A 13,840-nucleotide genomic window follows, 5' to 3' on the forward strand; every position below is an offset into this window, starting at 1 on the left:
CAATGTTTTTTTCATTCATCAGCTGGATAAAATCGCTCTGAAAGTGATTCCAACTATATAATTTCTCTGTGCCATTATTGGTATAATTGTGGTGTGGAGTCTGCTATTGTTTAAAGGGTAACTGTCGCCAAAATTGAACCTAGGCTATTTTTGTTAATCTACATGAGTCAAACATTCGTGTAAAAGCATAATTAGAATCGAAACGCCACTTTTAAGATTGACCGTATTTTCGTTTTCGGTCAAAATGCCTATTGAATGGGAGTGCATGGGGCACTTCTATGATAGCATCAAAATCGCTATTTTTAAACGGGTGGTACAGTATGATTTCACTTTTCTAACTTTAGTTAGTGTGTAATGTTGCTGTTTGATCATAAACAACATCTGCAAAGTTACAACGCTCACAGTTCAAAGCAAAGGAAGATATTTGCTTTTAAAGAAAAGGACTACAACAAACGGCTGGTATGGACTACACAACATTCCTCCCGGGTTAGTGACATCACCAACCCTAAAATGTACATAAGCCCCGCCCCCAGAACACACAGTCCATGTTGAGAAGAGGAAGAGTTGTTGTGGTCGAGTACATTTGTGAGTCAGCTCAAACTTTAGCATCCATCTTTTCACATGCAATAGAAATTCACTCTGTGTGCATCTCACAACAGTTCCTATACGAGCGATTTATAGATTATCATGACAGAATATGCTAATTGAAGATAGTTAACTCCACATCAGCAACATAAATTCATCAACTAACCATTCAGAGACGTCCTGTTGCTTCTACATGTTGTCACTTCTTCTTGAGTCTCTCCATCTTTGTCTGACTCCGTTTTAACATTAATATAAAGGCAGAACAGTTTCTGTCATTTTAGTGTCTGCATGAGGTAATCGCAGCTGCTAACACACACATGAGCTCTTGAAACCCCGCCCTCTGCAGCAGCTCATTTGCATTTAAAGGGCCAGGCACAAAACGGTGCGTTTTTGCAAACCCTCAAAAAGTGATAACTTTAACATGCTATATAAAAATATCTGTGGGGTATTTTGTGCTAAAACTTCACACACACACTCTGGGGACATCAGAGACTTATTTTACATCTTGTGAAAATGGCATTTTACCACCCCTTTAAAACACTAATGCGGCTCGACACAACATAAAACTGTACTGGAAGTATCACCAGGGGCTCTACACATGAACTTTAGCATTGACTACATTGTTTGTAAAGTTTACTAAAAAGAAAGGTTTTGTACGACTCACTTTATCAGTGAGTTTTTCCGGTGGCTGGAATTTTGTCAGTCAAAAGTCGTCGATCTCCGAATGCAACGTCATGAACTGACTCCATGAAAAGCATGATAACTTAGACACTTAGAATTTATATGGAAACAAGCTTTAGGAGCTTTCCATCTTTACTCTCCTAGTGTTACGTTGCATTCGGAGATCGGTCAATCTTAAAAGTGGCGTTTCCATTCTAACTATGATTTTGCACGAATGTTTGACTCGGGTAGATTAACAAAAAGAGCCTAGGTTCAATTTTGGCGACAGTTACCCTTTAATATTGATAATGATTTTTATATCTTTATCGCTATCTTTATTGTTGTTCTTGGTGTGAACGGCCCTTAAAGCTACAGTATGTAAGATTTTCAGCCACAAGAGGGCGCTGTTTTCAACAATAACAAAGGCGAATCTTGATGACGCTAGGAAGGAGAGTGGAACGATGGGATATGTCGTTTTCAACATCCAGAGACGTATGGAATTAATGAATCATGATCACGGATGAGGTAATTTATTAGTTTTTGTATTACCTGTACGTCTGAACGCGAAATTTTATGTCATGATAATGAATTAACTACAAGGAACGCGAAATGTTATGCTATATTATCCTGTTACAGCTATTTGTCAAATTATTTGTTAGGTTAATGCTGCGTAGTTTTAGGATGTTTATAGTTAATGAACTGTTGTTTTACGTGTTCAAACCAATCGTAGTAAAATTAAATTTATACGGACATTTGCAAGTAATGGCTTAATATTTTTTAACAACAGATATCCGATTGTATTTAATTGCACTGCCATAATCTCGGTCACGGACTGGCCGGCCCACCTTGTACAGAATATAAATAATGACGGAAATCTTAATAGGCTATTACATGCGTGGGTGCGGGGACGCGGCCGACAATTTTGTATAATTTATAATGTTGATATAAGCTATCACATCACGATAGTGTCATGGGCAAGTGTGCCATCATATAACGTGGGAGACCCGAGTTCGTGTCCCAGCTTGAGGAACTTTTTTTTTACTAACGCATTTATCCATGTGATATTGCGGAAACTAAGGATAGTGCGGATATTGCGTCACTGATAGGCAACATTTTTTTCCGGGACGTACAATTATTTAAAATTGGAATTACTCTGAAATAAAAAATCTTTTGAGACTTTTGGGATATTGTAAGTACATAACTGCAGGAAATATATCACACTGTCCAAGTGATTTTTGGATCTTTTATTACAAAATTGTTACATATTGTATCTTTAAGGCTATTATAGTTTTGTATTTTGCAAATGTGTTTTTATTTACATTTAAAGCGGAAGTGTGCAACTTATCTCTATAGTGAAACCAAACAGAATTGCACAAATAATGTCTGTTTTCAAACAGGTTGCTCAAACACTCTCTCTGTCTTAAAGGAAGTATTACACATATCACCTTAAATTTCAGTTTTAGTTTTTAGCTGAATGAATGAACGAATGAACGAACGAATGAACGAACGAATGAATGAATGAATTACATTGAGCACTTCATTTGAAAGGGGACCTTGCCTCAACCACCAACAAAAACAAAAATAACTTAAAAAAAACTTCAACCTTAAAACAAAAATTTTTTAGAAAAATAAACATACATTTAATATATAGTTTTAATAATAATTAGGATATTCATTTATTTAACAAATCTAAACATAGACATGAAGCTACCAATCTGATTTTTTTTATTTTTTTATTTATTGTTTGGATATAATTTGTATTATACATATTGTTTAGGGGTGGATTTATAGCATTATCATACCATATATTAATGCCATTTATATATTATGAAACTTACTGGCAACCCCACTGATAACTTTCCTCAGGCGTGCTTATTGAATCAACTTAGTATCTTGTAAACGTAGCTTTCGTTTGACTTTATTTATTAATTCAATCTAATAGGAGCTTGCAATTTCCACAAGTGCTTCTAGTATCATTATTTTTTCCAGTAAGCATTATAAGGTTTGTTAACAGCATGCTATTTGAGGCTGACAAAACCATCCGCATGCATGTGCCTGAATGACCTGTTGCGATGCAGTGACTGTTGTCTGAAAGACACCGAGCGTTTAGTCCCTGTGTGAGACGACTGGAGTCTCTGAGATTACCCCGAGATGGAGAAATGTTGAAAGTGATAGACAGAGACACAGGTGCTCAGGGATGCATGCGGATCCGCGAGCCTCAGAGTGGCTGATAATGGAAGCAGTCGCGGCTGTGGCCGTATTGATTGCTCAGGCCACTAGTTTATTGTTCTAAGGAGTGACTAACAACAACCCGCTGGGTTGCAGCTTCTCCTGGCTCGACCGCTCCAGCCACTTGGGCCAGAAGAGCCGTGTGTTTAATTGTTTGCTGTGTTGGTCGGGCCGCAGCAGGGTGTCCGCGGGGACACGGGCCGATCCAGCCTCTGACCTCTCTCTCTCCACAGCGTGATGCACTGATTGAGAGAAGAACCTATCAATGGTGTTTCGTCCCCTCTGCTCTCCAATTAACAGACAAAAACCCAGGTTTAGTCCTCACGGAAGGACCGCTGGAGCAGCAACACAATGGAAAACTAATAGATGATCATGGTTCTGCCAGGGCGGATCAGGGAGATCCATGTTTGGACTGTTTGTTTTTAATTAGACTGAGGCATTGCAGTTAGTAAAGCTGAAATATGCACTGCACAAAATCGTGCTCTTAATCAATATTGTTGTATTGGGTGAAAAAAACACTTAAACTAAGATACATTAACTTGAGAAGCAAAATTGTGAATTATGTTTAGATTTCTTTCCCCTTATTTGGCTAATTACTTACTTCTTAAGCACTCAATTCTGCTGATTTATACTTAAAATGAAGAACAAGACCAAAAAGAGACATTCCTCTATGTTTAACAAATACATAATAATAATTCAAGAGACTCAATAAAGAAGTTTAAAGCTTATCCCTTAAAACTAAAATGATTTTAGATTTTTTCCTCCTCAAAAATCATTCTAGGGGACAGAAATGTTCAATAACCTAACATAAACAAGATAATAATAATAATGATATATTGAGATTTGATTCAAGACGATTACTTGTGGGTTCCCCTGTGACAAATCTTCAAACATGATCTCATTAATATTCATTGCTATTTATATATGTGTGTGTCGATATAGATATTAAAACAAACTGTAACATAAACCTTTTTTATGTATGTACACATTTAAAGACGTACAAATGTCAATGAATCTTGTGAGGTTCAATATATAATATTGAATTTATTGGAATCCATAAACTGATGGTTATATGTCTAATAAATGAGATTACTTCATTTTTACTTAATATTTACTTAATGCGTTGAGCTGATTTGACATTCGCATAGTGTCTTTCTGTTGTGTCTGACTTTCAAAAGATGGTTTGGACACAAACAGACAAAAGGGTAATAAATAAGTGAAACACTGTAAAATAGACATAATAGTTTACTTGAGCTTTTATAATAATGCAGTTCAGTCATAAACGGTCCAAATCAGTGTTATTTGGTGTGTAATTCAGTGTAATATGCTTTATTTTATTTCAAGTAATGATTTTTTTTTAAATTAGTTTTAATTAACAATAATAACTGGTCCAAATAACTTTTATTAGCATCCGGATTTCATCTTTAAACAAATAAGGCTTTCTCTGACGGTTTCTCTATCATTTACTGATGAATGTTATGCTATGTGTTTCTGTATGAGTGTTACATCAAGTGTGTTGCTATTCATATTCAAAGTGTATGAATCAACGTCTACCCCGACGCTTACCAACGAATACGAATGTGATTACCCCTGGTAATCTAGCACGTCGTCATGCATATAATGCAATCAAGCTAAAGTAAATGGACTACAAACTCAAATATTTCTATTGTACACCACAAATGTCAATGGCCGCCACTGCAGAATTGCGTAAGAAAAGTCAGATTGGAGATTGATCGTCACTCTAGTTTCGCCGTAGCAGACACAGAGAGGAGTTAATTTCAGGTGACATTTCAAACATGGTCTGGTGGACTGTGATGCCCAGCCAAAAAAAACAAGCTAACGGGGGCCGTCGGTGCAATTCCTGCTCCGGTGCTCAATCACACAACTAAATGTAGATATCCAACCATCTTCAAATGAACAAACACAATTTGGCAAATAGTACAAAATGAAATCGAGCGTCGTGCGCTTTCCAATCCGCTCGCAAGGCTCTCCGGAGGTCCCTCCCCAGGGCCTGCTGAACGGCCGAGGAGTCGGGCTCAATCCTCACAAACATTATCTGTGAGCGAGTGAACTCTATTTGGGAATTGGTAAAGCGCACGGTGAGAGAAATGGACTCGGAATAGAACAGACCGGCAAATTCCATTTCACATCTGAAGTGGCAGAGCTGCAGAGAGATCATTTGGTTTGGAGTGAGTAAACACTGAGGAGTCCATCGCTCACCATGACTTGTGTGTGTGTGTGTGTGTGTGTGTGTGTGTGTGTGTGTGTGTGTGTGTGTGTGTGTGTGTGTGAGTGTGTGTGTGTGAGAGAGAAAGGCAAAGACTACAAAACATCAGGACGTAATTCGGCTGTGTGTAAACTCAACGTGGCATAACACAGAGGTGGGTTTTTTGTGGCACATATAGCTATTTTACCCTCTAACTATCTGCCCATCTGTCTAAAATGCTCGACTGAAAGAATATTTCTCAGTGCACTGATAAAAATGTATATAGAAACAATTTTCACTCAGAAATTGCTAGTAAATCTCTCTATTTACAAAGAAACAGCAGGTAACAGATTGAATTAAAGGTGACATTTTGAAGTTTTGACATGTATTTAAAATATACTCCAATAATCTGTTTTATTAACAACATACAAATATATATATATATATATATATATATATGAGCAATAATGATAGTAAACTACTGCAATTTTTTAGATTTTTACATTTAAATTCGCTTTTATTTTTATATTTTCTATTATGTTTTCATTTTTATGAATGTCTATACGTATTAAGTTTTATTTCATTTGAGTTATTTTAGCACTTCAGCTTAAAGTAAACGAAAACTTTAAATGAAGTAAAATATTCTTCTTTTATTTTATTTCAGTTATTTGATTTCAAGTCATTTAAAAAAAAAAATGGTTTTAGTTTTAGTTAATGATGATAACACCAGTCCAAATGTATTTCATTAGCATCTGGATATCATCTATAAGTAAAATTGCCTCTAAACAGTATTTCTCTGACGGTTTCTCCATCATTCACTGATAAATGTTAGGCTATGGGGTTCTGTATGAATATTAACCTCAATTGCATTCAAATTCATGCTGTCTATGTATTGCTATTTATTTTCATATTCAATGTGTTGTGTATGATTCAGGGTCTGCTTCAACATACACAAATGTGTACGCTTTATACGAATACAAATGAGATCATCCCGGTTATCTGGCTGTTATCTTGCTGTTTCTTTGCAATTTAGTCTTACATGTAAGGAACCAAGACTTGAAGTTGCATGAAACTTTAACACTCTTCTTGTGTTGGCTTGCATACCCTGCTACTTTCCTTTATTTTTCATAATAAGCAGGTGATTTGTAAGCCTCGCACACACTTCCAAATCTTTCTCTTGGCTGTTCAGATCTATAATGCAAAATATCTGCAGCAGGAGTCTGGCCCGCTTTGTTGTTTTGACATTGAAAACATGCGTTTTCTATCAGCTCGCCCTCACTGCTGCAGTCAATATATTGAGCAAGTGTATATATGTGTAATGGAGGTATTAGAGGAGGCTGCTGTAGGTGAGATGTAGTCTCTATTTATAGCTGTTTATTTGAATTAATATTTACACTGATCAATGGCATGGTAAGTGCTAGCTAAAGAGAAGTCGAGCTATAGGGAAGACAATCTGAGGAACACTTTCAGATCCTCAGCTGATGTCGTTCAGTAACTGCATTTGGAAAAATTATGAGCTGTACTCTGCCGGTTAATGTGACACATTTACGGGTGATTTAGTGTCTGATTGCAAATAAAATTGGCATTGGCATTTTAAATCATATTGCTGTTACTACTGTTGTGTTAAAGGGGTGATATAATGCCCTTTTCACAAGAAGTCAAATAAATCTCTGTTGTCCACAGAGTGTGTGTGTGTGTGTGAAGTTTTAGCACAAAATACCCCACATATATTTTTATATAGCATGTTCAAATTGTCACTTTGAGGGTGAGCAAAAAAGCCTATTTTTTTGTCTGTCCCTTCAAATGCAAATGAGCTGCTGCTCCCGGCACAGGGGGCGGAGCTTCAACAGATTGTGTCATTTTACCTCACACACACATGCTTTTAGCTTTTTATGTTCAAACCGGAGTCAGACAATGATGGAGAGACTCAAGAAGAAGTGACAACATGTAGAAGCAACAGGACATTTCTGAATGGTTAGTTGATGAATTTATGTTGCTGATGTGTAGTTATCTTCTAGTCGTTGATTAGCATATTCTGTCTTGATAATCTATAAATCGTGTTCCGGGGGCGGGGTTTATGTAAATTTTAGGGTTGGTGATGTCACTAACCCGAGAGGAATGTCGTGTAGTTCCTACCAGCCGTTTGTTGTAGTCCTTAAAAAGCGATTTCTTTAAAAGCAAATATCTCCCTTTGCTTTGAACTTTGAGCGTTGTAACTTTGCAGATGTTGTTTATGCTCAAACAGCAACATTACACACTAACTAAGTTAGAAAAGTGAAATCATAATCAACCACCCCTTTAAAACAATAAGCCATGAGAGGCATTGATGTAATTTTACCATGGTAAGGGGTTTATATGCAAAATGCAATGGCTAAAACTCTCTAAAACTGTAGTGAAGTCACTGTCAACATCATGAAAGATATCAATGTTCAATAAATAATTAGTGATGGACTGATATAACCACGCAGGCCAACAATATTTGACCATTTAAAAAAATAAAAATAATAATAATATCATTAAATTGTGTTTATATTTATTTATGTGTAGTCTCTTATGCTCACTAATGCTGCATTTATTTGATCAAAGATACAGTAATATTGTGAAATATTAAAATCTAAAATCTACAATAGTTTTCTATTGTAATATAATTTTAAATGTAATTTATTCCTGTGATCAAAGCTCAATTTTCAGCATCATTACTCCAGTCTTCAGTGTCACATGATCCTTCAGAAATCATTCTAATATGATGATTTGCTGCTCAAGAAACATGATTGTTATTAATGTTGAAAACAGTTGTGCTGCTTCATATTTTCATTTTTTTGTAAAAATCTTTTGTAACATTTTTAACCCTTTTTATCAATGCGTAATATAAAACATTACATCAGAATTTAAAGCTTGACCTACTTTATGGTATCTGTTTAATATTAAGATCATATTTATAATTTAAAATATTTCCTATTAAGATTGCATCTCTTTTTGTGACAATAACAGTGCTTCTTTTATCAAATGGAGTGTTGTTTTGTTTACATATTCATAGCTAATTTTTCTACTCTTTAATGAGAAGTGACCCTCCTCCCCCCGATCTCTCTGTCTTTCTCTCTTTATAAGGTTGGAATTCTTTCAGATAAAATCAGAGGTGAAGTGAAGCTCTGACATCATTCTGCCAGTATGAAACGTCTCTATTGGCATATGCTAATGACTCTAATTGAAGGACCAGTGACTGATCTTCATGCTGGGAATAAAGTTATTTAATTAGACACAGAAACCAAATGACAGATTAGCACAGATTTACACAGTGACACTAACAGACATTCAGTGTTAGGGAGTAACTAACTGAAATTAGTGATGCTATTAACTTATATGTTTGTCTAACAGTAGCTTAGCTGGTTTCTATACAATGCAGTCTAAAGGGCCGTTTACACCAAGGACGATAACTATAAAGATAACGATAAAGATGTAATTCTAAAAATCGTTCTCCATATTAAAGAATAACAGAGTTCACACCACAACTAACAATAGGAACGATATCGTTGGGATCACTTTCAGAACGATTTTTTTCCAGCTGTCGAACGATAAAACACTGACAGCCAATCAGAATTTATTCTAATTTAAAGTCTCGAGCATTTAAAATGGCAGATGACATCGCGTGCTTAAAAAGACCGTTATCGGTCGTTGGTGTGGACGCATATATAGTTATCTTTATCGTTATCTTTATAGTTATCGTCCTTGAACGGCCCTTAACAATCTACTTTTACCAGTTAGCTGTTTTTGGTAACATTTATTGCGTGTACAACTCCATTGCCAAGGCGGTAATCACAAATATAAATATCCTATTTTCAGTTTAGTGCTTTATGGAGACAACTAAGGATACACATTTGTATATTATTATAAAACTATGCCAATTAGATTACAATAGTTGCAGTAAACAATTAGTTTACTCTCTCATATGGTTCATGTAAATGAACTGTTTAAAAAAAATCTGTAAAATATAAATTTGTGTGTTTTTAGTTTTTTTAAATTAGTGTGTTTTTAGTTTTATCGGTTGTTATTAATGTAGTAAGCAACCAGTTTACTCTCTTATATTTAACATTGTGGAAATATGATTCCTTTTTTGAACCAGTTCATTCAGTCAGGCGGTTACTGGAAATGAAAAGGTTCAGATAACGAGATGCAGCATGTCGTCTTTGCTTTTGGGAAATATTTTATTGAATGTTGCTGTTCATTACTTCGTTTTATAATTTTTTTTATTTTTTTATTAGTTGTATATGGTGTGCATGTATCAGTTCAAATTTAATTATATTAGCCTATTTAAGATCCTCATTGTTGTGCCAGATAAATAGGGCTATACCGGAAGGGAGCTAGTTATTATATTTTGATGTAATATTTGTATTTATTTATTTTATGGTATAGAACAGGGTACATTTTTATTTCGTGTTGCTTATAATCAAGCAAGGCCACTTTACTCATATCATATTAGGATTTAATCAACCTGAGCAGCAAAGCAAAAACATTACAGTCTCTCTTTAGTTTTCTTGTCATATTTATTTAATCTTCACATGCTTTTTGGAGTGAATTTAAGAATGTGAATGACCTTGCTACAGATAAAGTAATACATCTCTTGAAATTTGAATTAGAATCTCTACTTGCATTCAGCGTTATTATTTTTGAAGCATCTCTCTATTCACTCCTATGGATTGTCAGACCCTTTCACAGCATATCAGGCATTTCCCAAAATATTCCAGCTGTGAAAAGGATGTTGGGTAGCCACGGCTATGGACGCAGCACTTTAGCGCGGTAGACAGAGAATCTAACTCTCTCTCTCTCTCACACACACACACACACACTCCTGGCGGTCATGAAAGGGAGAGGCGTTAATTGAACGACCTTGGCATGGGTGGGTTTTTCAGGAGTTCCACTTCAACATCGAATGCAGAGAGAGGAAGACAAAATTGTGTTTTAGTGGGTATTTTAAAACCATGTGCTTTGACCATGTCTCCCTGAACACTGACCATTGTTGCTGAAAATGACATTTTATGGTTAACAGTTGTGACCTTCTTCAGGAAACCTCAATGAGGCTTTTAAATATAATAGCTCCAGTGATAATCATATGTGAATGTACCAAAGAAACATGACTGCACAATACGTAAAAAAAAATAACGTGTTTGCCGGTTGATATCCATTCAAGAGGCTAAGACATTTTCCTTTTCACAAGTCTAAAAAAGGCATTTTTAGTCTGTATATAATGTGTCCATCATTTAGCAAGATCTGAAATACATATCGCAAACCATTGAGCTCTCCAGTGTTATATATAATACTTCTGGTTGATTTCTTTAAATACTATAAGAGTGTAAAACACAAACTCTTGTTTAATGTCAACATGAATATTGACCTTGTTTGCAGTCAATGCATGTTTTAGGTCTTATTGTGAAACCACTTTTCTCCGACCTCGGGCCGGTTTCATAAACTGCTAAGACTAGACTTACAAGTTAGGCTACGTTCACACCGCAAGCCTTAGCGCTCAATTCCGATTTATTGCTCAGATCCGATTTTTTCGAATAGCTTTTCACATTGTTGTTTTAAATGTGGCCAATATCAGATTCCAGTGTGAACTGATCGAGTTCCTGAACTGACCCGCATGCGCAAAAGAGTGATAAGAAATACGTCACGCAGAACACTGTCATACGGAAGTAAACACAGATGACATTATGCGTTTATTTATTGTGTGATCTGCCGCGGAACCCAGCGAATTTATGCACAGGCAATATTAAAAACAAATATGAGCATGCGAAAAAAGAGAGCAGAGATTTTAAACATTAATGATGCTTTGCTTGTATATAGTAGAGCTGTCACTGTAATACTTGTGAGTTCTGACACATCACTGTCCTTCACTGACTACCTTTCACACCTGTCTTGATAACTTTGGGTGTGTAAAATCTTTGAAGTGACTCCCATGAGTGCAGAAATGCGATGAATATCGATCTAGAGGGACGTAAAAGTCGCATTATTTGACCATTCAGACTGAGGTCAAATTGCAAAACACCAGATTTGTCCTAGATTTAGAACAATTTAAATAAAAAAGATCAGATTCTATGTGTTTGTGCTGTTCACACTGTCATGACAAAAACAGATCTGAGTCACATATGAGAAAAAAAAGAAAAAATTCAGATTTGGGCCACATTTACCTGCAGAAATACCAGAAATCACAGAAATCAGAAAACAGAAATCAGAAAACAGCACATCCCGTTTGTGATCAGATTTGCACATCAGCAATGTCTAATTGTGCAAAGCATTAGCATAACATCCAGCAGTATGAAAGCCAAAAACAACTTGGCGACCTACAGCAATTAAAACATGTTTGTGAACGCCCACTTCTTTTTTTAACCCTTTTGCAATCAACCGTAACAATCCATTCTGTTATGTAACGTCCATTTTTCAGAAATTGTCACGATCCAAAATGGATAAAATCAAGTGCCGTCTTAGTTTTTTCTCACTGAAATACGAACCATATGTGACCCTGTACCACAAAACCAGTCAAAAGTCGCACGGGTATATCTGTCAATAGCCAACAATACATTGTATGGGTCAAAATGATAATTTTTTCTTTGATGCCAATAATCATTAGGATATTAAGTAAAGATCAATGAAGATATTTTGTAAATTTCCTACCGTGAATATATAAAACATTTATTTTTGTGAGTGAATGCAGCACAATCGTGAACATAAATGCACAACTTTAAAGGGGATTTTCTCAATGTTTAGATTTTTTTTGCACCCTCAGATTCCAGATTTTCAAATGGTTGTATCTCGGACAAATATTGTCCTATCATATCAAACCATACATCAATGGAAAGCTTATTCAGCTTTCATTTGATGTATAAATCTCAATTTCAAAATTGTGACCTATACGTGACTGGTTTTGTGGCCCAGGGTCACATATGTGAAGTGGTTTGCGATCACCGCATTTCATGTCGACTTTAACACATTTTACATGTTAAAATCCATTCCACGTTAAATGTCCGCAGGTTCTCGACTATTTTGACTAATTGGCTCAAACTCTTATGTGTGCCGCTCACTGCCTACATCTCATCTCTGCCATTTGTTTCTTCCTCCTTCTCTCTGTCAGTGCATTAAATAAATAATAGCCTGTTGGTCTGTATTCCAGATGAGTGCTGTTCCAGCCGGCTCAGAGGGATGTATCTGTGAGATATAGGATATATATTTTCTCTCTGAGATTAAGAGATGAGCGGGCGGGGGAAAGAGGGAGAGGGTGAAGGCCTGGGCTCCTGCTGTCGGACAGAGCAGGGCTGAAATGGCAGATCCATCAAAGCAGCGGAGCTTGTCTCACCTGGGGTGGGCTCAGACCCTGGCACCGCAACGCAGCGCACCGCGTGCCGCCAACGGTCTGCAGCTAGCGGATCGGGAGAGAGAGACAGCGTTTAGGTGTGTAAGGGAAAATGACCTGTGAATATGTGCATGTGTAAAAGAAAGACAGAGATGCCGAGAGAAAAAAAAAGCTGCAGGATGGAGGGAGCGAGTGAGCGCGTGCTGTCCACTGGCTCAGAGCCAGACGAAACACCATTGTCCTTCACCTTCCACAGCATCCGCCTGACACGCAATTACAATAACTTTACACTCTTCAATCTTCACTCATAACCAGTGTCTTTAGCTCTCATATATTTACCCATAAGTAACTTTACACTCTTCGCGTTATGCTTGCATTCAGCATCAACATTTAATTCTAACATTTGGTGTATTTCATATTCTAGGTAATAGACTGTGATAGAGCTGTTGTGAACCAGAGGATATTTGGCCTAAACTTCAGAGTAGTTACTGTTTACACACACGCACACACACACACACACACGCACACACACACACGTTGGTGCAACTACATTATGAGGACTCTTCATAGGCGTAATGGTTTTTATACTGTACAAACTGTATATTCTCTCCCCTTACACCACCCATATCCCTAAACCTGCCCATCACACACACACACACACACACACACACACACACACACACACACACACACACACACACACACACACACACAGCCCCTATCCCTAAACCTGCCATCACAGGAAACATTCTGCATTTTTACATTTTTAATAAAACATTGTTTTTTATGTTTTTTAAGCTATTTGAATTACGAGGACT

At 36.5% G+C, this 13,840-nt stretch overlaps 1 protein-coding gene across 1 annotated transcript in view; it reads right to left on the minus strand.

The window, feature by feature from the left end:
• LOC307001235 (uncharacterized protein) overlaps window positions 1–13,840 on the minus strand; it is a gene marked incomplete at its 5' end in the record, with an annotated part of 72,876 nt that overhangs the window by 50,100 nt on the left and 8,936 nt on the right. The window contains one exon of the mRNA XM_079617458.1: window positions 13,026–13,088. Coding sequence (XP_079473584.1) covers window positions 13,026–13,088 — 63 coding nt within the window. The remainder of the gene's footprint in view (window positions 1–13,025; window positions 13,089–13,840) is intronic.

This window comes from Phoxinus phoxinus (assembly GCF_949152265.1).
Source record: "Phoxinus phoxinus genome assembly, chromosome: 7".
In the NCBI taxonomy this organism is placed as follows: domain Eukaryota; kingdom Metazoa; phylum Chordata; class Actinopteri; order Cypriniformes; family Leuciscidae; genus Phoxinus; species Phoxinus phoxinus.